This window comes from Erythrolamprus reginae, chromosome 3, assembly GCF_031021105.1.
Source record: "Erythrolamprus reginae isolate rEryReg1 chromosome 3, rEryReg1.hap1, whole genome shotgun sequence".
Lineage (NCBI taxonomy): Eukaryota > Metazoa > Chordata > Lepidosauria > Squamata > Dipsadidae > Erythrolamprus > Erythrolamprus reginae.
The window spans coordinates 130388027-130415724 of record NC_091952.1 but is presented as its reverse complement, the minus strand read 5'-3'; the positions used below and the strand labels follow the sequence as shown (position 1 = coordinate 130415724).

The 27698-nt window shown below is 40.7% G+C and overlaps 1 protein-coding gene across 3 annotated transcripts in view; it reads right to left on the bottom strand.

Moving 5' to 3' along the window:
- LOC139164477 (ADAMTS-like protein 2) overlaps positions 1-27698 on the bottom strand; it is a 55298-nt gene that overhangs the window by 19262 nt on the left and 8338 nt on the right. For all 3 annotated transcript variants that reach the window (XR_011558625.1, XM_070746648.1, XM_070746649.1), the window contains exons 3-13: positions 23577-23652; positions 19622-19724; positions 18408-18553; positions 17119-17242; positions 14526-14606; positions 10867-11042; positions 8183-8591; positions 6532-6955; positions 4641-4747; positions 1828-1954; positions 1269-1482 (exon numbers count right to left, since the gene is read on the bottom strand). Coding sequence is in view for 2 of the 3 variants with exons in the window: in XM_070746648.1 (XP_070602749.1) it covers positions 1269-1482; positions 1828-1954; positions 4641-4747; positions 6532-6955; positions 8183-8591; positions 10867-11042; positions 14526-14606; positions 17119-17242; positions 18408-18553; positions 19622-19724; positions 23577-23652 (1987 nt within the window). In the remaining variant the exon portion in view is untranslated. The remainder of the gene's footprint in view (positions 1-1268; positions 1483-1827; positions 1955-4640; positions 4748-6531; positions 6956-8182; positions 8592-10866; positions 11043-14525; positions 14607-17118; positions 17243-18407; positions 18554-19621; positions 19725-23576; positions 23653-27698) is intronic.

Sequence of the window (27698 nt, the reverse complement as noted above, 5' to 3'; positions counted from 1 at the left end):
TGGATGCTGGTGGTGGCGGAGGAAGGTGAATGCGGCTTGGAGGGGGGCGGAATACGGGAGGAGAGAGACAGCCTCCACGCTTTCCTTTCGGAGGAAGAGCTAAGTGGCCAGAGAAAGGGATCAATGTAAAAGCGCCGCTGGGCTGGGAACGTCTTTAGCCAATTAGCCAAAGAAAGAAAAGCGTGGACGCTGTCTCCCTCCTTCTCCCGTATTCCGTCCCCCTGCTAGCCTCCAGGCCGCCGCCAGGCTGTCATTTTGTAGAGAAGGGAGAAGCGGAGGAAGAGCTGGATGCTGGTAGTGGCTGAGGAAGGCGAATGTGGCCCGGAGCCTCACGAACCCCGAACTTTTGCCGAACTTCCGGGTTCGGGAGGCTGCTGGGAAGCCCCCCTGCCCGGCTGTCACCTTTTAAAACAGCCCCCGGGCTGTTTTAAAAGGTGACAGCCGGGCGGCAGTGGTTTTTTGCGTTTTGTTTTTTTTGGTTGCACGGATTAATTGACTTTACATTGTTTCCTATGGGAAACAATGTTTCGTCTTACGAACCTTTCGTGTTACGAACCTCCCCCTGGAACCAATTAGGTTCGTATCTTGAGGTTCCACTGTAATATGTTTATTTAACTCTATGTCTATTTAGCTGAGGTGTTGCATACTGCCACAAGAGGGAGCTATAGCTTATTTCTCTGAGTCACCCTCTCTGTTTTTCTTTGTCTGGCTACACTATTAGGTATGCTTTGCATTTTCTTTGCAATCTTTCTGTATTGGAGTTATATATAGTTATAGCTAACATGTGTTCAGGTTTGGTATCTTTATTTACTGATTATGACAAAGACAACTGGTAAGAAAGACTATGTGCAGTATATTTGGATTGTTATTCTGACTTCTTATGTGTATGACTCTGGACTGTTTATCCAAATATGTTATTTCTCAAAGTAAACTTTAATTCAAGTTAGTACAGTATATATGTATGTGGCTGAGTAATTATTCACAACTAATCTCAATCTAAACATTTCTGTGTGTACATCATTTTGGTAAACAAGGATTACTCTGCTCATACATTAACACAGTTGCATCTTGGAAAAGATGCATGCCTAACTGTTTCCTGAAATCCATGTTAAAAATCAGGGATAAGCGTATTCATGTTCTCAATATGTTTTGGACATCGACCTTTGCCAACATGACTAAAGGTAAAGGATTGGTAGAGTTCAAAACATCTGGAAACTTTTGTGAAGTTTTTTTGGTGTGTGTGTTAAATCTACCCAGCAGCAACATACCTCGGACCATTCTGACAACTCCCATTGCGGCCCACAAACTTTGTTCTTGCATGATTTGCGTTCCATAGGTCTGGATAGTGCAGCTGACTCACACATGTCATCATAGAGTGAACTATCAAAGCCTGGAGCCAGCATCTTCCAACAGCGCACAATTCGGTATTGATAACCTTCACCACAGGTTCTTGAACACTCACTCCACTGGCTGGTCTCCCACCTCCACGAGAAACAAAAAAGCAGTGTGGGCATAGTTTGATGCAAAAGGAAAAAATAAACAATAAAACTGGATGAGGATCTATACAGACTCCTAAACCAAAGATCCTTCCATAAAGATATATTATAGTTGCCTCTCATTTTTCTCCTTGTAGGAGCAATTGTGTCTGCTCCTTCTGCTCTTGAAATTCAAAATCTTTAAAACTCTCATAGCAATTTTCATACATTTCATACATTTATATTTGCACAAGAAATAAATATTTCACATTATCTTCTGCTAGCTTAAGCAATAATGTTTAATTTCGGTGTTCCAACTGCACACACACAAGAGCTGGCTCTTTCCACTCACCTAGGCTGGCACTCTCGGCCTGCGCAGAATTCATGGGTGGGTTCAGGACGAGTCAATGCATCACAGTAAGTTTCTTCCACTTCCACTCCATCATAGCGGACACACATAGCATAGGAGGTGCTGATCCCTGCATAGATAGCAAAGCTGAATCATCATTAGCTGTCACTACAGGATTAAGTGCTTCACTAACAGCTATGGTCCAAAGTTAGCAGCAGGTGACTGTTTATCCCCATACCTTAGATCTCATGGAAAGAGAAAAAGTTGGGATTTACTCAGGAGAAGATCATCTCTCCCTGTTTTGTGAAAAAACACATCCTTTTTTTCCACAAAGAAATGAAATCGACAGAAAGAATAACCTTGAGGAAGAGTAGGAAGAACTTTTATTATAATAGTGAGGTTAAAAGAAACCAGGGCTGGGTCAGAACTGTAATCTGAGAAAGCAAATCAGAAAACACTCTCCCTATTTCTCACAAGATTAAAAAAAAAGTGGGTGGGGGAGCAGAAGCACTTTCAGACTTGTGAGATTTGTCAGGACTAAGCCCAGCCTGATGTAATATTCCAATTGCAAAACAGAAAGAAAGATTGTAATTACCATAATGAATATAACACTGAAAGAATGCTTAGTCACCCTGTGGCTTGAAGATATTGTGACCTGAAAGTTAGTTTGGCTTGAAGTAGTTATTGTGTGGTTTGTGACTGTAGTGTATAGTAGAGTCATCTAGTGAGATAGTTACTGTGTAAATATATAGAATAGTATTGCTAAGAAGTAAGTATTTTCTTAAAGAACTTTCTGCTGTGTTTGTCTTCAATTATCTGCAAAGACTTTAGTTCCTGGTATCCTGGTCTGTGGCTGGCTTATTTGGGTTGGGCAGCTTCTGAAAAATGCAACTCTGTCACTATAACCTTATAATAAAAGTAGTATTAAGTTGGTGACTTTTGTTTCCTAGTCTGATCTACTTTGGATGGATGGCAGGAATATACTGTATATACTATGTTCCCAAATTTCTAAAGGAAACACAGAAATATATAATAATTGAAGTTGTTCAGTCACTGGATACACAATGCTCAAATGCTATAGTAGTTGTTTATGTTGGGAAGGAATTAGAATGGTACAAATCTTCAAAACCTCAAGCAATACATTTCCTCAAGACTGCTTTGAAAAACAACCTGACCACTTTGTTTCTATTTTTTATTTATTTATTTGAATGTATCAGCCATCCAACTCTATGAGCACTCTTCACAGTTCCTGGCATGACACAATTAGCCAAGTTTTGGCAAGCACTGCAACAGAACATTCTGCTACCTTTCTCTAGTATCACTTGCCAAGTCCCTCATCAGGGTGATGTGCTGCTTAATTCTACTTTGATGATGGAAGGTGTAGTGCTCGCCTTTGGTATCAAAACGATGGCAACCTGTGCTGTGAAAAGGAGCCTCTTTACCTTGCCTAACTAAAGCTGGAAATGACTTCTGTGTAGGTGCAGGATACTATGAGAAGCTTCAGGATAGCACAACATGCTTCATTAAGGCAGATCATATGGCCTTGATGATTAATGAAGATAATAATCACATCATAGGACTTCCTTAGTGATACTTGTGGATAGCCACTGAAGAAAAAGATCACGTAAGAGTGACTTTATACATGGAAACAGCACAAAGCTATTATATAGTATGCACAATAACGGAGGAATACCGAAATACCCACAATGGACAAGAGGATTGTGAAGAAGTTGGAGTGGTCCTGACCGTTTGTGGTGAGGAAAAAAACAATATATACATTTTTAAAAGATGGGAAACTTTTTATGGACTTTTTGCTGAAAACAGAATAAAAAAAGGACTACACCAAAGATTGAAGGGATTTTTGTAATACCAAGGAGGGAGGTTGGATAATATGATTGCTAATTTCTCTGTACAGGTAAGAGGTCACTTATTTTTCTGACTTCAATACACATTCTTTTTTTCCTTTGCTTTCTGTACTTCCTTCCTATTTTATATACTTTTATAGACTTTCTGCTACTTTTTGTTTTAGATTTGTCCTGTTTGGAAAAAAAAATCTTTAATAAAATTAAGAGAAAGAGAAAAAGAGAGTAGCAAGAAGAGATCAAGAAGGAACGTGTCTGCATGAGAGAAAATCACATCATGTTCACAGCCAGAAACGCCTTGTGGAAACAAATCACTTCAGGCAGACTTAATAAAAATTCATGCAGGAAAAAAGACATTAAAATTAACAAGAACAATATTAGTCTTAATTAAACCCATCTGCATTACTGTCCCTGAGCTGTTGGAGACTACACTGAACAGCTCAACAGGAATACAAAAGCGATTAAGGCACTAGCCCAAAAAGCAGGAGACCAAGAGTTCTGGTCCTACCTTAGCCAGGAAAGCCAGCTGGGTGACCTTCGGCCACTTTCTCTCTCTCTCTCTCTCAGCTCAACTTACCTCACAGGAGAAATAGGAGGAGGAAGGTGCACTGCATATGTTCACTTTCTTGAGTTATTCGTAAAAATAATCAAAACAAGATACAACAAGCAAACAAAGAACACAATTCTATTACCTATATGCATAGCGTCTACAACTGCTCACAAGTTTCACCTGACACAATAATAAAGCAACATCAAGGGAAGGTGTTTTTTGTAATATTAAAGGAAATAAAGAATACATTCCGACGCAGGACAAACACAAATATACAGCAAACAGAATTTAATACAATGCACACTGTTGTCCATTTCTATATGCTAGAAACTAACCACAAAGCAGAATCCTTCACAAGACTCAAAACTGCCCACACTTGTATCCAAAATTACATGTTGTTTCACCTGATGTGCATGTGGAGCTGCAAGGAGCGTAGGCTGATACCTTCCAGCGATACATGTCAGCCAAGCTGATGTCCTCACGGCCAAGAGGACTCAGTTCAAAGTCATTGCTGCAGGGTGGGAAAAAAATCTCAGTGTAAGTTTCTGGATGGATGATTTACCCCAGGAAGGGAAATATGCTGTTCTTCCCTGGTTTACTTCTCCACAGTTTGCTTATCTACAGTCTGTCACAATTGTAGGGATTGTAGAGAACTTAATCATCTGAGAGCAATGTTCTTCAAGTAAAGGCCACACTAGACTGCAACAAAAATACGCAGTTTAAATACTAATGGAGTCTTCCCAATAAAGGATGCTTCCCATTGTGTCTCTATGATTTACTGCCCCAGTGTGCAATGTTCCAATCTGCCTCCACTAAGGCTATGTATTAGCACTGTATCTCTGAATCCAAAACTACTGGAAAATGATCAGCCATGGTGGATTTCTACCAGTTTGCCCCAGTTTAGGCGTATCGATAGTGGCAGTGGCAGGAGGCTCTGCCCACCCACCTGGATGTCATTACAGATGTTCTGCACAGGTGCAGAAGTGGCACGTGTGCACACATATGCAAACCAGTAACAAAAGTAAGTGAAACCAATTACTGATCAGCACATTGTAGCTGATGCAATTATCCAATGACAGAGAAGGCTACCCTTTGCATCTAAAAGCACCTCTTCCAATCTGAGTATGGAACAGATGATAATGCTGATATTCACGTACATAAAGCAATCCAATCCATTAACTGAATTGAATTCAAGAATGAAGATTCCTTCAGATTTCCCAAGGATAGCAAATCGATGCTTTAGGCCTGTGATGGCAAACCTATGGCACACATGCCACATGCTATAACTGCTGGCACAGAAGCAGTTGCCTTAGCTTAGCTCCAGTGTACATGTGCACACCAAAGGGCCCACGAGAAGTCAGGAAACAGAGCGGGGGTGTGCATGAACAGGGAACAGGGCAGTGGGGGGGGGGGGGGTCACGTGCACAGGAGGGTGGGACACATGGGAGGCATTGAATTATCAGTGTGGGCCTGCATGAGATAGCACACGCCACACATTTTCGGCATCCGAGGAAAAAAAGGGTTCACCATCACTGCTTTAGGCCATTTAAAACTAGAGTCATTTGAAGAACCACATGTAATTAATTTTTTAATACTGTATTTACATAAATCTACATTTTCTCCAAAATAATTTATTTTTAAAAAGGGAATGTCATCTTTGATATGCTGGGAAAATTATGATGAAAGCAGCTGAGAGGGTTTTTTTTTAAAGCTAAACAAGTATGCAGTGCATTTTAATCCTGGGGCTGGGGAAAGACTGGCTCTTCTTCAAAATGGAGAATTTGAAAGGAAGCCAGGGTTCCTCCTGAATATTTTCTTTTCACATTACATCTTTTTTTTTTTTTTTACAATACTCAACCTGTGCTGTCTCCAGAGACAGAAATAGTTGGACTGTATTTAGGCATGTTTCTTTAAGATATTACATTAGGGGAAATGTAGTGAAATTGCACTCTGGGTAATGTAGTTTTACATGTGACCACATTTGTGTATTCCTATTGGCTCTGACTCGGGATGACGGGTAATTGGAGAGAATATTCCAGAGGGTCTTTGTCTTCACTCACTAAGCCAGCCAGCATGTAGATGCTACACCTAGAGCCTGGGTCAATTCAACCTCTTTTTACCTGCACAATGGGAAAGATTATACTGCAGAAGAATCGCATCATAACTATGAGTTATTGTGAGAATGCCTGTAATAAAATGATCTGGGATACCTCATTGTGCTGAGCTATCTGACTGGGAAAAGTTGAACTTGTACCAGAACACAACCCTTTTCTTCCAAATCTTTTTCCCCCTCACCTTTCAGCACCTGGACCTTGAAGAGGCTCCGACAACTGCTCGTTTCCAAAGCTCATTGGAAGCCTGGAATTGGAGCTAGGGTTGGAAGAAATGGCCATGACAGTGTCATTTGTTGCTTCATTTATTGCAAAAGGGTCGACATTCACTTTGTCTGGAAAGTTCTTTTTTGTAGGTCGCTTGGGCAGTCCTTCTCGCCATTTGATACTTGCACGGCCCCACAACCCGACTGTTGAATTATTTCTTCCAATCTTAGCTGACATGTAATGCAATGCCCTACAAAAAGCGGCATTTTGTGGATCCTGGAGACACAGTGATCTGAAGAGATGCTGTCTGGATGGACCAATCTTATTGGCTTCATGGAGTTCAAATCTTGCTGCACCATGTGGCGTGGCTGTGCTGATCATAATGTTATTGAGCCTGAGGGCTTAAGAAGAATGAAAATGAACCAAGGGGCCTACAACATTCAGTTTACTTTCTACAATTAAAAAGACTTTTGTCCCCCTAAACATTTGGAAATACTCTCCTTGGACCATGAGTCATATTATTATTATTATTTATTAGATTTGTATGCCACCCCTCAGTAGTTTCTGTATCTGTTTAACTAGATCATCCTTTTTTCAGCATTTGAAAGTGATTTCCTGTCTTTTATGACTACACACAAAATTGCAAAGTTTCATTTAAGTAAGCTAACATACTACCTCTGGAAAAAATTCCAGAGATAATCTGCCTCATACATGAAATTTAATTTGGAATATGCCATCTGAATGTACAACTTGTATGTGTGGCTTTCTTTGACAAAATGACGTTAATCCTTAAGCAACCATAGAAACTCTTTGTCATTCAATAAATCAGCTGCATCTTTTCATTCAAACATGTGGAAATCTGCAAAGACTGCTTCAATGAAAAGGAAAGATACTATACTTTGACAAGGTCCAAAGTTAATATTATGAGGTATTATTATTTAGGATTTGGGTAATATTGCTATAAATTGCAGTCTGTGTGTGTGTGTGTGTGTGTGTGTGTGTGTGTGTGTAGGAAAATAAAGAGAGACTATAAATATTGATTATTTAGACTATCATTATTAACATTGATTTAGATTATGGTATGTTGCACTGAAATTATGATGAAAACTAAATTTCACTATTACATTTTTGAAATTGTCAGTATTTCACATAAACATGTTTGTTTTTTGCCAGGAACTATAAAAAAAGAATCCTACCCTTCAGTTTTCCATCTCCAAATAAGAACCTTGAATATGGAAAAGTACAATTTCACAACTAAGGACATGTATAGTGTGAGCAATACTTTGAGTTTAGTGGTGGGATTCAATTTTTTTTATTACCGGTTCTGTTGGCGTGGCTTGGTAGGCATGGCAGGGGAAGGATGCTGTAAAATCTCCATTTCCTCCCGATCAGGTGAGACTCAGGAGGCAAAGAATAGATGGGGTGGTCCAGTAAGAGGTGGCATTTACCAGTTCTCTGAACAACTCAAAATCTTCTCTACTGGTTCTCTAGAACTCATCAGAACCTGCTGAATCCCACCTGTTCGTATTGTTTCTGTGAAGCACTTGAAACACACATCTCACCAACTACTTCTCATCAACTTTGTACTATAGATGATTGAGTAAATAAACTTATGAAAGGATACTGACCCAGATCTGCTTCTTTGTCAGCCGTCACTTCTTCATCTTCATTTGTTTCACTTGTATGATAAAGTTGTTGGAACTGAAAGCTGAGATTTTCCTCCTGTGCCTCATGTTTCCAGCCCCATTCTTTGCCTTGGGGAGTGGAATTACTTAGGAAGACGTTCTGGCTATTGAAGGGCATGGCCCCAGGTTCTTCTTCTGTATCATCTGTTATCTCTGTGACAGAAGCCCAAGAAGCATTGAAATCTTGGGAAATGGATGAAATTGCATCTTGGTAATTTTGGCTAGGCTCTGGTAAGTGAAGATAGAGAGGCATCTTGATGGATGGTGGAACTGTCTGCACAGCTGGTGACAATGCTCCAGGCACAGTGTAGTCATATGTAACATGTGGCATTTTTCCATTGAAATTGTAGTACTTTTAACAAAAAGGGAAAAAAATAACCAAGCTTACTCTCACTTTGAAATTGCATAAGATTCTACTTATAGAACTTTGAGAAAGACACTTCATATAGCAACTGTATACAGGAATCAGATGTGGCTGTATGCAAAATGACTAGAAGTCTAAATTTTCATTAAAAATACAGTGATACCTTGTCTTACAAACTTAATGGGTTCCGGGACGAGGTTCTCAAAGTGAAAAGTTTGTAAGACGAAACAATGTTTCCCATAGGAATCAATGGAAAAGCAATTAAGGCGTGCAAGCCCAAAATTCACCCCTTTTGCCAGCCAACGCGCCCGTTTTTGCGCTGCTGGGATTCCCCTGAGGCTCCCCTCCATGGGAAACCCCACCTCCGGACTTCTGTGTTTTTGCGATGCTGCAGGGAAATCCCAGCAGGGGAAACCCAGCAGCACAAAAACGAGCGCTTCGCTGGCAACGGAAGTCTGGAGATGGGGTTTCCAGCAAAGGGAGCATCAGTGAAACCGCAGCATCGCAAAAACACCAAAGTCCTCGAAACCCTACCTCCGGACCTCTGTGTTTTTGCGATATTGCGATTTCACTGAGGCTCCCCTCTCTGGGAGTAAAGAGAATGCCGGACTTCCGTTGCCAGCGAAGCGCCCGTTTCTGCGCTGCTGGGATTCCCCTGCAGCATCACAAAAACACAGAAGTCCAGAGGTGGGGTTTCCCACGGAGGGGAGCCTCAGAGGAATTCCAGCAGCACAAAAACGGGTGCTTCACTGGCAACGGAAGTCCAGAGGCGGGACATCCCAGCGGCGGCGATGGGTTTCTAAGGTGAAAATAGTTTGTAAGAAGAGGCAAAAAAAATCTTAGACCCTGGGTTTGTATCTTGAAAAGTTTGTATGACGAGGCGTTTGTAAGACGAGGTATCACTGTATTGTGAGTTTGCAACATTTCCCACAAGATTTGGAACAACATTTTAGTAAAGTAAAGTTTAAATAACAAAAGGTATTTCAAGCTTGAAACATTTTGCACATCTACTCAGAAGGTCTCATAGCCCCCAAGTCTACTAGATTTGAAATCCAAGAATGAACTCCCAGAGCACCTCTTTGAAGATACCATTTTTATCATCTCTGTTTGTTCTCCCAAGAAAAATCCCCATGAAAAAAAAGAGGAACAAATCCATGAATGCGATAATTCATCTTTCCAAGCCAGGTAACCACCCTCTTAAATTCTCTACAACAATATCTGAGAGGAAGTTCTGAGAGTCATAAAGGTTTTGTTTGGGAATAATAAAGTGAATTTCAAACTTTGGCCAGACATAGAAGCATCTTTCTATAGCTGGTCCTTTGCATTTTCTTTCTGTTAGTATGATTCCCTCCAAACATTTTCTCTGGGTCTTGTTCTCCATCCATTACAATGTTATCCTTAGATAGGTTGAGCTGAAATTTCTTCTGATTAGATGAACATGAAATTATTGGAACCCATGCTTTAAAATCCGAATGTGTTCATCAAGAAAAATCTCATCCGGACGTACGTGCGTGCGTGCATGTGCACAGCGCATTGGGAGCAGCAACCTCTGCCTCGCATAGCCAATGATAAACTCTTAGAAATAACTAATGACTAGGCTCAAATTATCTTATTTCAGACACATTATGCAAAGACCCCATTCACTGGAAAAGGCTCTAAGGCTTAGAAAGATGGAGGGAAAGAGAAGAGGATGACTGGCAGCAAGGTGAATGGACTCTAGTGGAATAATGAAAAGTGCACCATTGACAGACTTGAAGGAACAGGTTAAGGACAGATCATTATGGAGAAAAATCTATCTATGTGGTTGTTAAGAGTTGAAAATGACTTGATGGCACACAATCAATTAAAATAAAACAGTTTTACTCTGTATCCATGATTGTTCCTTGCTTTCTCTTCTTCTAGCCCTTGGCTGCTACCCCTTTCTCTTTTCAGCCTTCATAGTCTAAAATAAGCTTGGAGGAGATAAACATGCTAAGCTTCAAAGGCTGAAATCCAGGAAAAAAATCCACCTCTTTGCAGGTGCTAATTAGAGACAAGGCACTGATTCTTTATTAGATCTGTTGAAATTTACTTAGACGTGATGTAACTGCTGTGAAAACCTAATCTAAAAACCAAATGATTTTAAATTAAAACAGATTTAGTCTGTCTGAAGTTAATTCAATTTTGAAATGTTTAATGATCTTGCATTTTGGATTAGATATCTGGCTCTATGTAACTGCCAGATGTAGTAAGAAGTAGTTGGACCATAATTTGCCTTATTTACCATGATATTGAGAGAGTGATTAGTGGGCCCTTGTGCAATAATGTATTCCAGACCATCAGAATGTAGATTGGAAGGACGGCGGTATTTGAACACAGTGCCAGCCACTCTAAAATTCTGTGGATTGTCAATAGCAGAGTTTCCATTGAAGAAGAAATGCCCCAAATCATCAGCCAGAGCTACCAGGAAAACAGAAAGAAACAAGAATGAAACACATCTATTGTGTAAATATTAATTTACATATGCATAGCTGGAAACCAATCCATCCTAAGAGGTATACCACTGGTTTAGGTTTAACATATCTGAGTTGCAAAAACCACTAGATGCCAGCAAAAAAATTAGTTTATTGCCACTCTCTGATGCTACCTAGTGTTCATTGAGATGTTTACATTCAAGTTCTAATAGTTCTGCATTGACTCCTAGCCTTCATTAAGGTCAGAGGGAAATGCTACCGGTTTGGGCCGGTAAACCCAAACCAGCAGTAAAAAATGCTACGGATTAGGGTGAACAGATATATCTGACGATTAGCTGTGCCGCGCGATCTGGATTAGCTAGAAAACAGGATTTTCTGCTTTCTAACTAATCTAAATTGCGCAGCACAGCTGATCCTCCCCCGCTATTCTATTTACCTTTGCAGACTCTGATGGCTTCAAAATGTGCCTTTGCACAATAGTTCCTGCAGCGCGCATGCACGCGCAAAGCGAACCGGTAGCAGACCTCAGAGGATTTCACTCCTGCTTAAGGTGCATACTGGGGTTTATATCCTGACCTCTTCTCTGTAATATTTACAACCATGAAGAAATGGACTCATAGAGATTGGAGCATGTGGGTGTAGTTTAATCCATTAGTGGCACTTCAAGAGAAGACCACGTTGAAAAATACCCACAATAGCTTGCATAACGTAACGGCTCTCACTGCCAGCAAGTTCCCCAAGTAAAAGCACAAGGAGCTAGACAAAGGAGATGCCCACCTCAAAAGAAGAAAAACGACTTACATAGTTATGTAATTTTGCAAGTTGGTGGCAGGCCAATAAATATAAATTCTGCCAATGTATCAAGCAAAAATATTACCAGATGTTGGAAAGTGCACTCAAAAAAAAACTTTCTATGTATATGGAATGTATATTACTTCCAAACTACTCTCTGTATTGATAGCCATAACACTTAGACATATAGTGCTTCATAGTGCTTTACAGCCCTCTTTAAGCAGGTTACAGAGTCAGCATATTGGCTGCCCCCTCCAACAATCTGGGTCCTCATTTTACCGACCTCAGAAGGATGGAAGGCTAAGTCAATCTTGAGCTGCTGAGACTTGAATTGCCAAACTTCTAGTAGCAATATGTAGTTATTGCTGTATATTGCTAACATTTTGCTAAATACATCTGACCAATATTTGATATATTGCCAAGAAGGGTCCACATGGGCTACACATTTTGAAATTACAGAATCAGCATATCGCCTAATGGTATCCTAGTTACATATTTCTCCTCCATATTTCTCCTCCATAAATATTCATCAAAAAAAAATTTCACATGATTACGTTAAAAAGATCATTTTTCAGTCTCAGCAATATTAAGATATGTGGGCTCCAACTCCCCAAATACCCCAGGTAGCATAAAGATCAAACACTTTAAAAGTTGTTAGGTGTCAGAAACACTGCCTTGAAGGATTTTCAGACAGTAAGTTTTATTGATCAACTCAAAGTGCATAAATATCTTCAAAAGTATAACGGAGAATTAAAGCAATGCAATTATATATGCTTTTATGGACACATTTTCATTTCATAAGTAAACTGCTTTTGAATGTGACTTAACTACATTTTTATTGAATGACATTGATAAAGGAGTTTGAAAAAATATGCTATCTTCAATAAAAATATAGTTAAGTCACATTTAAAAGCAGTTTACTTATGAAATGAAAATGTGTCCATAAAAGCATATATAATTGCATTGCTTTAATTCTCCGTTATACTTTTGAAGATATTTATACACTTTGAGTTGATCAATAAAACCTACTGTCTGAAAATCCTTCAAAGCAGTGTTTCTAACACCTAACAACTTTTAAGGTGTTTGATCTTTATGCTACCTGGGGTATTTGGGGAGTTGAAGCCCACATATCTTAATACAGCTGAGGCTGAAAAATGATCTTTTTAGAGATGTGTGCATACATCATCCTTTGGCTGTGGCGAGGAGGGTGTTTGCCCAGGTTCGCCTGGTGCACCAATTGCGGCCCTACTTGGACAGGGAGTCATTGCTCACGGTTGCTCATGCCGTCATCACCTCGAGGTTCGATTACTGCAACGCTCTCTACACGGGGCTACCTTTGAAAAGTGTTCGGAAACTTCAGATTGTGCAGAATGCGGCCACGAGAGCTATCGTGGGGCTTCCCAGATTCGCCCACGTTTCTACAATACTCCGTGGTCTGCACTGGCTGACGATCAGTTTCCGGTCACAATTCAAAGTGTTGGTAATGACCTTTAAAGGCCTACATGGCATTGGACCAGAATACCTCCGGAACCGCCTTCTACCGCACGAATCCCAGCGGCCGATAAGGTCCCACAGAGTTGGCCTTCTCCGGGTCCCGTCGACCAAACAATGTTGTTTGGCGGGCCCCAGGGGAAGAGCCTTCTCTGTGGCGGCCCCGGCCCTCTGGAACCAACTCCCCCCGGTGATTAGAACGGCCCCCACCCTTCTTGTCTTTCGCAAGTTACTCAAGACCCACCTGTATCGCCAGGCATGGGGCAACCAAGACATCTCCCCCAGGCTTTTTATATTTCATGTTTGGTATGTATGTGCTGTATGGTTTTTAATTGTTGGGTTTTTTAATATATTTTTTATTATTAGATTTGTCCCATTGTTACACTGTTTCTTATTACTGTTGTGAGCCACAATCTAATAAATAATAATAATAATAATTAAGATTATTGCAACCCGCTCTCCATGGGGCTGTCCTTAAAGAAATTACAACAGGTCTGGAATGAAGCAGAACTTGGGGTATCTCTTACTTGACATTTGTTATACTGCTGCAGGAACTTTCAGTTTCTTTCTAGGTGTGATTCAAAGTGGTTATTACCTTTAAATGCAGAATGTACAGAGCCTCAACAAGGTAATCTGCCTATTCTGCTGTGCATGATAAGGTGGGAACAATCCAGGTCCTTTTGCTTAAATATTGCTATCCAGAGGGACCTAGGAATCGTGCCTTCTTGGTAGCCACTTCTTGCTGTTTTTGGTTCCTTCTGAGATTCAAGATTCAACTGCCCTACCCTTCCAAAAAAACTTTTTCCAGGACCATTGAGTATCCAATATATGAAGTTGAGGCACAGAAAACTTAGTTATAGATGTATGGAAGTGTAGTTGGGCACTGCGAGTTTTTTGTTAGTTTTTGTTTTATATTGGTTTTATTAGTTTTACTGTTATTTGTGAACACCTGATGTTGCAGGTATTTTTTGATCCATTAGGTAACCTGGCACTAAAAGGACATTTCACTTCATTGTTGCACATTATTGAAAGCTATATAAATATGTAAATTTTAAAATATGAAGTCCTCTAAGCATTCTCTTTTTTGATATGTTAGACAACTTGGCACTGGAACAACATTGTTATTTCATTGCTTATTCAGATTTTCTATATGTTAATCAGTGTAATATTGATATAGATTGCTTACCCAGGATATTCTCTGTCTTCCTTCGTTCAATAATGAGTATATCTGTAGCACCAGCAGGAATGTTGGTGATAAATACGTATCCTAGGAAGTGAGAATAATAGAATACTCAGAACAATTAAAATCAGATGAACAGATCTTTTTCTATAAAGCAGTTTTGTTCTTTCTGTTTTGCCATATTAGCTAATTCACTGAAAATGTGGAGAATACCTGGGCCACTCCATGCTTTACACTCAGCAGAGAGTTACAGAGAATCTCTTCAGTTTATCTCCAGATGTACTGGAAATGACATTCTTATAGAGGTGGGTGAACTACAGTTTTAATATATCTGGAGGGCATCAGGTCTATTTATGATAAACAGGCTTGTTTCATTCAGAACTTTTTATATAACTAAAATATACAATGTGTTTTTAATTATGCACACTCTCAATTCTTTAGAAAAAACCAGGGTGATGCTGTTATCATTATATTAGATCTGATCAGAAAAAACATGCTGAGAAATTGTTTTGGTATGTTATTTTTTTGCTATTAAAAAGTCTCCTCTCTGTATCTAGAGGAGAAGGTATCAGAAGGTAAACTGGAATCCTGGCAGCTCCCATGTGTTGATGGAGTTGCAACCCTCCCTCTACACCAGAATGACACATCCCTCAATGTCGGAGGTGAGGAACAATGGCTCCTTTATGAGTTGTGGACTTCAACTCCCAGAATTTCAGAACCAGCAGGATTCCTAAGCCAGAATTCTTGAAGTTGAAGCCCACAAGTCAAAAAATGGCCATCGTTCCCCACCTCTGCTCTATGGGAATACCTGATGACAATGCATATCAGCATGCATTCTCTCCCTCAAGAAAATCCTACTAATTACAGTTCACGGACAGCTCAGTCCACAAGACGTACAAGGACTAGCCCAAGACAAGTTGACTGTCTGGGTGGACGAGGACAACTAGCTCACCTTTCCATTTACAGTAATCAATGCATCAAAAGACAGAGGAGAAAAAAAATATAGGAAAAAGAAAAAACAGAGCAAGAAAGAACTACAGGAAGGATATTAATGGAAACTAGAACAACAAGAAAACAATAAATAAACATGAGAGAAGAAATCAAATTGATTTCTATTAACATAAATGGACTCAGATATACTCAAAAAGAGAGATAGAATACTTATGAAGCTTCAAAAATTAGACAGATGCAATACTATTATTAAAAAATCATATATATTTCAAGTAGATAATAAACTATATTGAAGTATAGTAAAATATAAAAAAGTAATGAAAAAGAATTCAATTCAATTCACTTGGCAAATAAATTGAATTCAACGGTGCCATTTCATATGGCTATGGCAATGTGCAACATATTATTATTCTGTTCTAAAAAGAGGCCCAATTCAGTCTCAGACTCCAAAATAAAGGCATCAGATGAGGTCAATGTCCTCCAAACGTCTTTGTATTAAGCAATACAGTGGTACCTCATCTTACGAACGCCTCTTCTAACGAACTTTTCAAAATACGAACCCGGTGTTTAAGATTTTTTTGCCTCTTCTTCCAAACTATTTTCACCTTACGAAGCAAGCTGCTGCTGGGATGAAGGGGTTTCCCCCCCCCCTTTTTTGAAGAAAGAAAAGGGAGGGGTGGCTTGGAGGAGGAAAGATTTTGCAGAGAACAAAGTGCTTGCAAAGGCACTAAAAGGGTGTCTTTTGAAGAAAGAAAAGGGAGGGGCGGCTTGGAGGAGGAAAGATTTTGCAGAAAAAAAGGTGCTTGCAAAGGCACTGAAAGGGTGTCTTTTGAAGAAAGAAAAGGGAGGGGCGGCTTGGAGGAGGAAAGATTTTGCAGAGAACAGCTTGCTTGCAGAGGCACTGAAACGGTGTCTTTTGAAGAAAGAAAAGGGAGGGGCGGCTTGGAGGAGGAAATATTTTGCAGAGAACAGTGTGCTTGCAAAGGCACTGAAAGGGTGTCTTTTGAAGAAAGAAAAGGGAGGGGCGCCCCCCTTGCCTTTCTTCCTTCCCAGTCACCCTTTAGCCTAGCCTTGCTTCTTCCACCCGCCCCCTTTAGCTGCTCCTCCCTGCCCTCTGTTCGCCTCCCTTCTAAAATTTGGGATTTTCCTGAAGGATTTGCACTCATTATTTGCTTTTACATTGATTCCTATGGGAAACATTGTTTCATCTTACAAACTTTTCACCTTACGAACCTCCTCCTGGAACCAATTAAGTTCGTATGATGAGGTACCACTGTACTATATATATTTCAGTTCTAATTTCTTTTTCTTGCTTTAGCCTCAGGCTAAATTTATTTATTTACTAGTTTTTCTTCCTGCCTTTATTATTGTTATAAACAACTCAAGATGGCAAATGCATGTAATATTTCTTTCTCCTCTTATTTTTCCTACATCAACCCTGTGAGGTGGGTTGGACTGAGAGTGACTGGACCAAAAAGTCACCCAACTAGTTTTCATGCCTAAGGCAGGACTAGAGCCCACCATTTCCTGGTTCCCAAGCAAGCACCTTCACCACTACACCAAACTGACTCAGTTGTCTAAACCAGAAGAAAGAAAGAGGGTCACAAAGCATAATACAAAATAGCTCAATGCTGTTAGCAAAGTGTACCTAACTGTGAGATCCCCTTTCGGAAACTGCCTGAGACTCGGTAGCAAGTGCTTCCATCTCCTCCACATACCCGGCATCGATCCATCACCTGGGAAGAGTAGAGGCTGCCATCACACCCTATTGGCTAGGAAGAAAAGGAAAGGCCAGTTTGAAGCTGATGTGTATACCTCTATTTCTTATATCTATTTTTTTAAAGCTTAGTTATTTTCCCTGCTCCATCTCCCTTGCTCAACGTTTAGATTCTCACCATTACATTTTGGAGTGTGGTTTTAGCCCAGCACAACGCTCGATAGCTCTTCTTCTCTCACTTAAGTTGAACACGCATTTCATGATACAAGCCTTGAAAATTGAATCTTCTTTCATTTAATTTTTTTTTAATGGCACAAAAGCTATAAAACTATGCACAGACTGAGAAAAATTCTCTCTGATCAGAATAGAATTCAGTAATTTGTTGGACTAGATGAAAGCATCATCAGACACATAAAACGATATGACATAATCATATTGAGACTCTAGAAAAAGTGCAGAGAAGAGTGACAAAGTTGACTGGAGGCTAAAACATGAAAAACGGTTGCAAGAACTGGGCAGGGCTAGTTTAATGAACAGAAGGATCAGGGGAGACATGATAGCAGTGTTCCAATATCTCAGAGGTTGCCACAAAGAAGGAGTCAACCTATTCTCCAAAACACCTGAGGGTAGAGCAAGAAGCAATGGGTGGAAGCTGAACAATGAGAGAAGCAACTTAGAACTAAGGAGAAATTTCCTGACGGAACAATTAATCAGTGGAACAGCTTGCCTTCAAGTTATGAATGCTCCAACACTGGAAGTTTTTAAGAAGATGTTGGATAACCATCTGTCTGAAGTAGTGTAGGATTTCCTGCCTAGGTAGGGGTTTGTACCAGACCCCCAAGGTCCCTTCCATCTCTATTGTTATTGTTAAATTAAGACACATTAATGCAAAAATAGATGCCTTAAAAGTGAAACGGAAGTTACATCTCAACACCAGTCTATTGGGAGATTATGAACTCTATATTACCTTTCTTGATTTCCCTAAGCCTAACGCCTCTAGCTTGAAACAGGGTGTTAAAATACAAAGCTTTTCGCATGTTCCAGGGGACTGTCCCTGTGTACTCTTATTACGTCCCAGTCCTAGCCAATAGATCTGGCCAGCTGAGTTCATACATCCCAAAGCTAAGAGTCATCCTTCCACAATAGGCGTCTGAGAAAATATTCCTTTGAATCCTATACTGTATGAATCTAGAGAACAGCTCCTTTGATCAAAGTTGTACCTCACACTTCCCACTGATACAGACTCCTTGGTAAGTCCTATCCTTGCACGATGTGCCATCCTGGGCTTGTGCCATGAGTTGTCTCTCTCCATTCCTTGAAGTGCACTGGAGATCACAGGGCTTGTTAGAGATGCTGGTGTAATCATCTACAGAAAAGCACAGGAGAAAAGGAAACAGGGAGGGCGTACAAATTTGGATCAAGAAGATGGTAAAACTAATGAAATAAAGAATGGAAATTTGAAACTTCCTAGCAATCATCATCACTGTCTATTCTTATTGTGTCTTATAGGAGTTATTATTCAGCAACGTATCCATGGAGATTCTCAATCATCCAGTCATGGTTGTCCCAAAGGTGTTTTTCAAAAGGCAACTGGACTTCGTTGTTTTTCTGTGAAAAATGTTTCACTTCTCATTTAAGAAGCTTCTTCAGTTCTGGCTGAATGGTGAGGAATGAAAAGATTTACTGTGTTTTTCAGAGTATAAGATGCACTTTTCCCCCCCAAAAGAGACTGAAAATTTGGGTGCATCTTATACTCTGAATATAGCTTTTACTAAGGTTTTTTTCAGCCCTAATGAAGTACTTAGGAGTGAAGCCATCGTAAACCTCTGCTGCTCCCTCCAACAATCAGCTGGGCTTCTGGGATTTAGAAGCCTTTTTTCAGCCCTAATGAGGTGAAGTTCGGGAGAATGGAATGTCAGTCATTGCTGCTGATTCAGTGAGCAGCGGTAAATTTCCACTACCGGTTCTAAAGAACTGAACCACCAGCAACCCAACCCTGGTCTCCTTGATTTGTTGACTTCTTGGAATCCCTTAATCATGATTGAGAATTTTAGTAGTTGAAATTCAGACATCTGGAGTCTCCAAATTGATGAAGGATAGTATACTAAATTCAAATATCATAAATGACATAGAAAAATAATGTTGCCAGGTATAACTGTTGCAAATAGGAATAAGAAATAAGAAGCTTTACTCCCACATCATTTATCTTTTTTCTCTATATCTGTGTTATCTGCAAACCAAATATAATGCTTGCTACATCTCAGTATGATTTAGTCAATAAAAGCTTATGCTACAATGTACCTTCCTATTTAAGATGGGGATATTTGCTTGTTTTCTGGGAATAAATATTTATTGTCTTCCCAAAATCTTGCAAACTCTTACCTCCTTATCTTTTGATCTATAGTTTCTGCTTAGTAATTTAGCAAAGGCAAACCTGGGTAGAGTGGCATCCAATGATAATAGTGTTTCCCAAAGGCCTTGGCATTGAAACTGGCACACTGATGTTGCTTGAAACTGGCTGTGTTGGCAGGGCAAAGCTGGGGAGAAAAGAAACATAAATCTGGTGCGTGTTCCATTGCCTTTCTATACCGGATTGACATGGAATTATTTCCAAATTTAACGTGAACCAGTGTTTCCCAACCTTAGCATTTTAAGATGTGTGGACTACAACTCCCAGAATTCCTCAGCCAGCTGGAAAAGGTTGAAAAATGATGGAGTAAACAATTCAAATGGTATTTTTTAATTGTATGAAGATTTTGACGTTTTCAAAGAAATGTAAAAGTTTAGGACTAAAAGAGGTCAGAGGCCATCCATATCATTAACCAAAAAAAAAATTGTTTGCAAGTAAATAGCACGTATGAGTCTCTTCATTAGTCCTTTGTTTCTTTTCTTTGCACTTATTATTTTATGTGGGGTTTAAATTTCTACCAGAAACAAAGAAATCACATGACCCCTGAGGCACCCCATGGTATCCTTTTGCATCGGCTGGCGGGGTTGGGAGTGGGAGGCGCTGTTCTTCAGTGGTTCTCCTCCTACCTCTCCGGTCGGTCGCAGTCGGTGTTAGTGGGGGGTCAGAGGTCAACCTCTAGGCTTCTCCCTTGGGGGTGCCTCAGGGGTCGGTTCTCTCCCCCCTGCTATTTAATATCTACATGAAACCGCTGGGCAAGATCATCCAGGGGCATGGGTGAGGTATCATCAGTATGCTGATGATACCCAGCTGTACATCTCCACCCCATGTCCAGTCAACAAAGCAGTGGAAGTGATGTGCCGGTGCCTGGAAGCTGTTAGGGTCTGGATGGGTGTCAACAGACTCAAACTCAACCCTGATAAGACGGAGTGGCTGTGGGTCTTGCCTCCCAAGGACAATTCCATTTGTCCGTCCATCACCCTGGGGGGGGGGAATTACTGACTCCCTCGAAGAGGGTTTGCAACTTGGGCGTCTTCCTTGATCCACAGCTTACATTAGAGAACCATCTTTCAGCTGTGGCGAGGGGGACGTTTGCCCAGGTTCGTCTGCTGCACCAGTTGCGGCCCTATCTGGACCGGCAGTCACTGCTCAGTCACTCATGCCCTCATCACCTTGAGGTTCGACTACTGTAACACTACCTATGGGGCTACCTATGAAGAGTGTTCGGAAACTTCAGATTGTGCAAATGCAGCTGCGAGAGCAATCATATGCTTCCCTAGGTATGCCCATGTCACACCAACACTTTGCAGTCTTCATTGGTTGCCAATCAGTTTCCGGTCACAATTCAAAGCTTTGGTTATGACCTATAAAGCCCTTCATGGCATTGGACCAGAATATCTGTGAGACCTCCTTCTGCCGCACGAATCTCAGCGACCTGTTAGGTCCCACAGAGTTGGCCTTCTCTGGGTCCCGTCAACAAAACAATGTCGTCTGATGGGACCCAGGGGAAGACCCTTCCCTGTGGCGGCCCCAACCCTCTGGAACCAACTCCCCCTGGAGATTAGGACTGCCCCCACCCTTCTTGCCTTTTGCAAACTTCTTAAAACCCACCTCTGTTGTCAGGCATGGGGAAACTGATTCCCCTGGGCCCTCCCCTCTTCATGTATGGTTTGTATGAGATGTTCGATTGTTTTTTATATTAAGGGTTTTTAAATTGTCTTTTTTAACTATTGGATTTGTATTGTTTTATTGTTGTAAGCCGCTCCGAGTCTCCGGAGAGGGGCGGCAAACAAATCTAATAAATAAAATAAAAATAATATATGAATATAATCCTGTCCATCTACAGTGGGCTATGGGAACACAGAATGTGTTGTGATACAGAACAAGAGTTTGAAATAAAGATTCATTGTATATTTACAATCCTTAAGGAGTGAAGAAAACTGACCTAGGAAAAAGGCTGAATTATGTAAAACTCATTATCTTTCCTAAGCTAATGTTCTTTTGATAAAGAACTTTTCATTGGGATAACAAGCTTATTAAAAATACTAAACCCAATTGCTGACCAGTAGTAGGATATTATATTCTGTCATCATCAGGAGTCTCTGCTATTTCCTTCAGCTGCATCTATAATTTTTTTTTCTATCCAGTATCTCTACAGTATTCCGATCGGTTTTTGAAATACAGTGATCCCTCGAGTTTCGCGATCTCGATCTTCGCGAAACGCTATATCGCGATTTTTCCACCCGATGACGTTACTCTCTTCTTTCCTTTCTCATCTTTCTTTCTCTCTCTCTTTCTCTATCTTGCTTCTTCCTCTCTCACACTCTCTTCCTCCCTCTCTCATCTCTTTCTTTCCTTCTCTCTCTTTCTCTATCTCTCCCCCTCTTGCTGGCGGGCGGCGGGCAGGCGAGCGGGGGCATCAGCGAGGAGCCGGGGTTTCCCCTTTGCGTGGGCGGCTGGGAAACCCCGATCTTCGTCTGCTCGCTGCTGCTGCGCCGAGCAGATCAGCTGCTGGGCGGCCGAAGGAACCTTCCCTGGGTCTTCCCCCTCTTGCTGGCGGGCGGGCGAGCGAGCGGCGGACATCAGCGAGGAGCCGGGGTTTCCCCTTTGCGTGGGCGGCCGGGAAGACCCAGGGAAGGTTCCTTCGGCCGCCCAGCAGCTGATCTGCTCGGTAGCGCAGCAGCAGCGAGGAGCCGAATCGGGTTTCCCCGCACGCAAAGGGGAAACCCCGATTCAGCTCCTCGCTGCTGCTGCGCTACCGAGCAGATCAGCTGCTGGGCGGCCGAAGGAACCTTCCCTGGGTCTTCCCGGCCGCCCACGCAAAGGGGAAACCCCGGCTCCTCGCTGATGCCCGCCGCTCGCCCGCCCGCCAGCAAGAGGGGGAAGACCCAGGGAAGGTTCCTTCGGCCGCCCAGCAGCTGATCTGCTCGGTAGCGCAGCAGCAGCGAGGAGCCGAATCGGGTTTCCCCTTTGCGAGGGCGGCGGAGAACGCAAACTCCACCATCTACGCATGCGCGGCCATAGAAAAAAAGGGCGCGCATGCGCAGATGGTGTTTTTACTTCCGCAACCCTACATCGTGAAAAATCGATTATCGCGAGGGGTCTTGGAACGGAACCCTCGCGATAATAGAGGGATCACTGTATAACAAATTTGTGGGGAAGATTCTACCAGACAAATTTGACAGGTAGGTGGAAATAAAAATAATTCTAAAATAAAAAATAAATAAAAAATAAATTCTCTATGCTAAGTCACTTACTTATTCCTCAAATAAGGACAAACGCTTGATATTTGGGGGGGGGGGATATTCAATTACTGAACATTTAAGAAGGTCTATATGCCCTTATAATGATAAGCAATGTGAAGAATGGGATAATTTATACACAACCATTTGTTTTTGTTTTTTTTAAAAGAACTGTATTTTCTGTTCTTTTATTTTGAAATGCTAGGAAGCACTGCAGGTTTAATTAACAATAAAGTGTAAATAGTGCCTGAGAAAACCTCTTCCGATTTGTCCTCATACTTTATGGCTCAAAATTGTATTAATTTTTCAAAGCAAAAATATGAAGAAAAATAAAAACAAAGGTAAAATAGAAGGGGAAGAGAGAAAGTGTTGGATGGGGGGGGATAAAATAAAATTGACTTCCAACTCCTTTTTTTCAGCTTTTTACTTTTCTATATTAATATATAACACAAAACCTATTTAATCAGCCAAAATCAAAGTTTCATTTTTTTTCTCACTTCAAGCAAAAAGCCACAAAGCGGTTTCCAAATAGAACCAGAATTAATTGTATTCTTTTTTTTAATCAAAGCAGTCAATTTAGTCATCTTTGTTAACTCCACCATCTTTTGCAGCTTTTCTACCATTGTGGGAATCACAGTGTTCTTCCATTTTTATGTACAAAGTAATCTTGCTGCACCTCACACAAAGAATCAAATTCATTCTCGAAGATCAAATATAGTATCTATCAAACATTAGCTTACCTGCTGTTGGCATAACTGATAGTGCTTTGACTGACCCAGGCACATGCTACTATTTGTCCCCTGAGATACGTGTAGCCTGCAATAAAAGAGAATCCCTTTTCAAAAGAACTGAAAATGTTGACTTCAGAGAGAATGAAACACCATTGGAAAAGTCTTTCAGAAACTGAGCTGCATATATATTGTAGTAGTGTGCTACTCCCTTCATTCAGGATGATTTTTCAGCTCCCCAGTGTAGTCTATAGTCTGGTCTTCTATCCAAGTTCATTACTACCTGGTATCGGGTGGGTTCTAATTTTTTGTACTACTAGTTCTGTAGGCATGGCTTATTTTGTGGGTGTGACTTGGTGATCACGTGACATTTGGTGTGGCTTCATGGACATGTGACTGGGTAGAGGGGTTGTGGGTGATCATGTGACTGGGTGGGTGTGGCCAACTTGACCTCACTCACATCAAGGGTTAGGGTGCCTGTCCTCGCCTTATCTCAAAGGCCTCAACGAGATACAATTTCGCTGTCTATTTACTACTACTTAACATCCAAACTATCCTATTTAATCTTATGTACGTATATATATGTACATATACATACATATTACACACAGGCACACAAAAAGAAACATTATCTACTATATATACTGTATGTGTATACACACACATACAGTACATACACAGTTCTAAAACTACACATTCAACATCACTTACTGCATTTGGAAAAACACACCCAGAGTCCATTTTTTGGCACACAATTAGAATAGAATAGAATAGAATAGAATAGAATTTTATTGGCCAAGTGTGACTGGACATACAAGGAACTTGTCTTGGTGCATATGCTCTCAGTGTACATAAAAGAAAAAGATACATTTGTCAAGAATCATGTGGTAGAACACTTAATTATTGTCATAGGGGTCAAATAAGCAATGAAGAAACAATCAATATTAATAAAAAATTTAGGATACAAGCAACAAGTTACAGTCATACAGTCCTATGTGGAAGGAAAAGGATGATAGGAATGATAAAAAAAACTAATAGAAATAGAAGTGCAGATTTAATAAAAGGTCTGACAGTGTTGAGGGAATTATTTGTTTTGTAGAGTGATGGCGTTCGGGGAAAAACTGTTCTTGTGTCTAGTTGTCTTGGTGTGCAGTGCTCTGTAGCGACGTTTTGAGGGTAGGAGTTGAAACAGTTGTGTCCAGGATGCGAGGGATCAGTAAATATTTTCCCCGCCCTCTTTTTGACTCGTGCAGTATACAGGTCCTCAACGGAAGGCAGGTTGGCAGCAATTGTTTTTTCTGCAGTTCTGATTATCCTCTGAAGTCTGTGTCGGTCCTGTTGGGTTGCAGCACCAAACCAGACAGTTATAGAGGTGCAGATGACAGACTCAATGATTCCTCTGTAGAACTGTATCAGCAGCTCCTTGGGCAGTTTGAGCTTCCTGAGCTGGTGCAGGAAGAACATTCTTTGTTGTGCTTTTTTTGATGATGTTTTTGATGTTACATGACCATTTTAGGTCTTGAGATATGATAGAACCTAGAAATTTAAAGGTCTCTATTATTGATATTGTGTTGTCTAGTATTGTGAGAGGTGGAATTGTGGAAGGGTTTCTCCTAAAGCTTACCACCATTTCTACGGTTTTGAGTGTGTTCAGTTCTAGATTGTTCTGGTCACACCACAGGATAGTTGTTCAACCTCCCGTCTGTATGCGGTTTCATCATTGTCTTGAATGAGTCCGATCACTGTTGTATCGTCTGCAAACTTCAGTAGTTTAACAGATGGATTGTTTGAGATGCAGTCATTAATGTATAGAGAGAAGTGGTGAGAGTACACAGCCTTGGGGGGCACCTGTGCTAATTGTACATGTATCGGATGTGATTTTTCCTAGCTTCACCTGCTGCTTCCTGTCTGTTAGGAAGCTTGTGATCCACTTACAAGTGTGTTCAGGTACCGCTAGCTGATTTAGTTTGGTTAAAAGAATATACGGTATGATGGTATTGAAAGCTGAACTGAAGTCTACAAATAGGACCCTAGCGTAGGTTATTGGAGATTCACAATGTTGAAGGATGTAATGTAGAGCCATATTAACAGCATCATCTGTTGATCTATTTGCTTGGTATGCAAATTGCAGGGGGTCTAACAGTGGATCCATGATGGTTTTCAAGTAGAACATCACTAGCCTTTCAAAGGTTTTCATAACTACAGATGTTAGAGCAACTGGTCTGTAGTCATTCAGTTCCTTAATGGAGGGCTTCTTCGGCACTGGGATGATAGTAGAGCGTTTGAAGCAGGAAGGAACATAGCACAACTCTAGTGATTTGTTGAAGATTTGGGTGAAGATGGTGGCCATTAACCATAACTTCTGTACATTAGAACATTATATACACTTTCAGATGTTCTGCCTAGCTTGCGCATGACTGTTACAGCCAGGAAATGTCATGGATTGAGTAAAACATGGTGAAACTCACTTAACAATGCTCTTGCATGGCAGCCTTGTTCTAGTAAACTCCCTTCCTTTCTCTCAATCTTCCTATTAGAGGCACCAAAATAATCCAGACAATGTAAGGTTTCCTGCTACAACAGAGGGCTGGACTCCGAGATATCTTCCAGCCCTAAATTGCTATGCTGTTTCAAAGTGTCTTCTGAAGCTACGTCTTGTGGCAGGATTCGTGGTGCTTCCTTCATCTTCTTTCTCTCTCTTCTCTCCTCTCCCTTCCTTCCTCTTTTTCTTTCTATTTCTTTCTTTCTTTCTTTCTCTTTTTCTTTCTATTTCTTTCTTTCTCTTTTTCTTTCTTGGCCCTCTCTCTCTCCCCTTCCTTCCTCTTTTTCTTTCTTTCTTTCTTCTGTCTCTCTACCTCTCTCTTTATCCTTCCCTCCCATACCTAACTCCCCTCACTGCCAATTTACTTCCTTCTGTGCCACATAGCAAAAAAAAAAAAAAAGCAAAAAAAAAGATGGCAACCGTATGCACAGTGCTGGAACTCGGCTTCTGTGCATACTCAGAAGGGATTTTTTAAAAAAAAATCCCCCCCCCCCAAAAAAGATGGGAGTGCCCATGGACTGACACCGACCAATTCAATGACCTCATCATGACGTCACCAGCAGGTCACTACCAGTTCAGGCAAATTGGTCCAAATCGGGAGGACACCCCCCCACCACCTGGTATGGCTGTGCAAAGTTTCATATTTTAACCGGAAAACAGAATTTAAAGCAACCATGCTTTTTTTCTTAAACTTACACAGTTGGCCTTTACAGCTCCTTTGCAATCCTGAAAAAGGAGACACGTACTTTAAAATGTTTTTGAATAAGGCAAGTAAAAATCTCATGCACACTCCAGATCACATTGCTTCTTAAAATCCAAAGCACTTCAACATTTTGTTAACTAGATCCAATACCATCTACTCTTTAAAAATCCACCACAGATTCTTTTGGGTTAAGCCATTCTGACACCCATAATAACTTTTGCGACTTTCCTCTATGCTACAATTTCTTTTTTTAGCATAAATATGAGCAAGAACTCTCCATTGAAATCTACTGCAACCAGACAAATATTCAGAATACTGTATCTCCAAAGAATTAACTGTGATTTCCTCAGCATTAACTAATATTCTACTCCAGCATTTCTGAATTCCAGACTTCCACAGCTGAATAGCATCACATTTTTCCCCAGAACTAACAGCGAAATAAAACTAGCTCAAGCTATATGGAATTTACTTCCAGGAAACAAAATACTGGATTGGAGTTTCAGCATGTACAAGCCTAACTTTATCATAAGGAGATGTGACAATATCAAATTTTACATATCATAACAAGCTGGAGTCCTGTCAAAGAAGCTTACTTCCCTACCTAACTTTGAACTTAAAGTGAGGAAGCTGCTTCTAAGCTTGAACAGCTGGATGGTAGACCTTCAACCAGTTAGGAACTTTTAATGGGGGTGGAGCACAGATTCTTGCCCTCAATTTAGTTATATAGGTAGTCCTTAACTTACAACCAGAATTGGCATCAGAATTTCTATTGTTAAGTGATTGTTAAGTGAGTCCCAACCGATTTAATCACCTTTATGCAAACTGTACCTTACCTGCACTTTAATCAGGGAATCAACTTAGGTTGTTAGTTACTGAGTCTCAAGAAAAT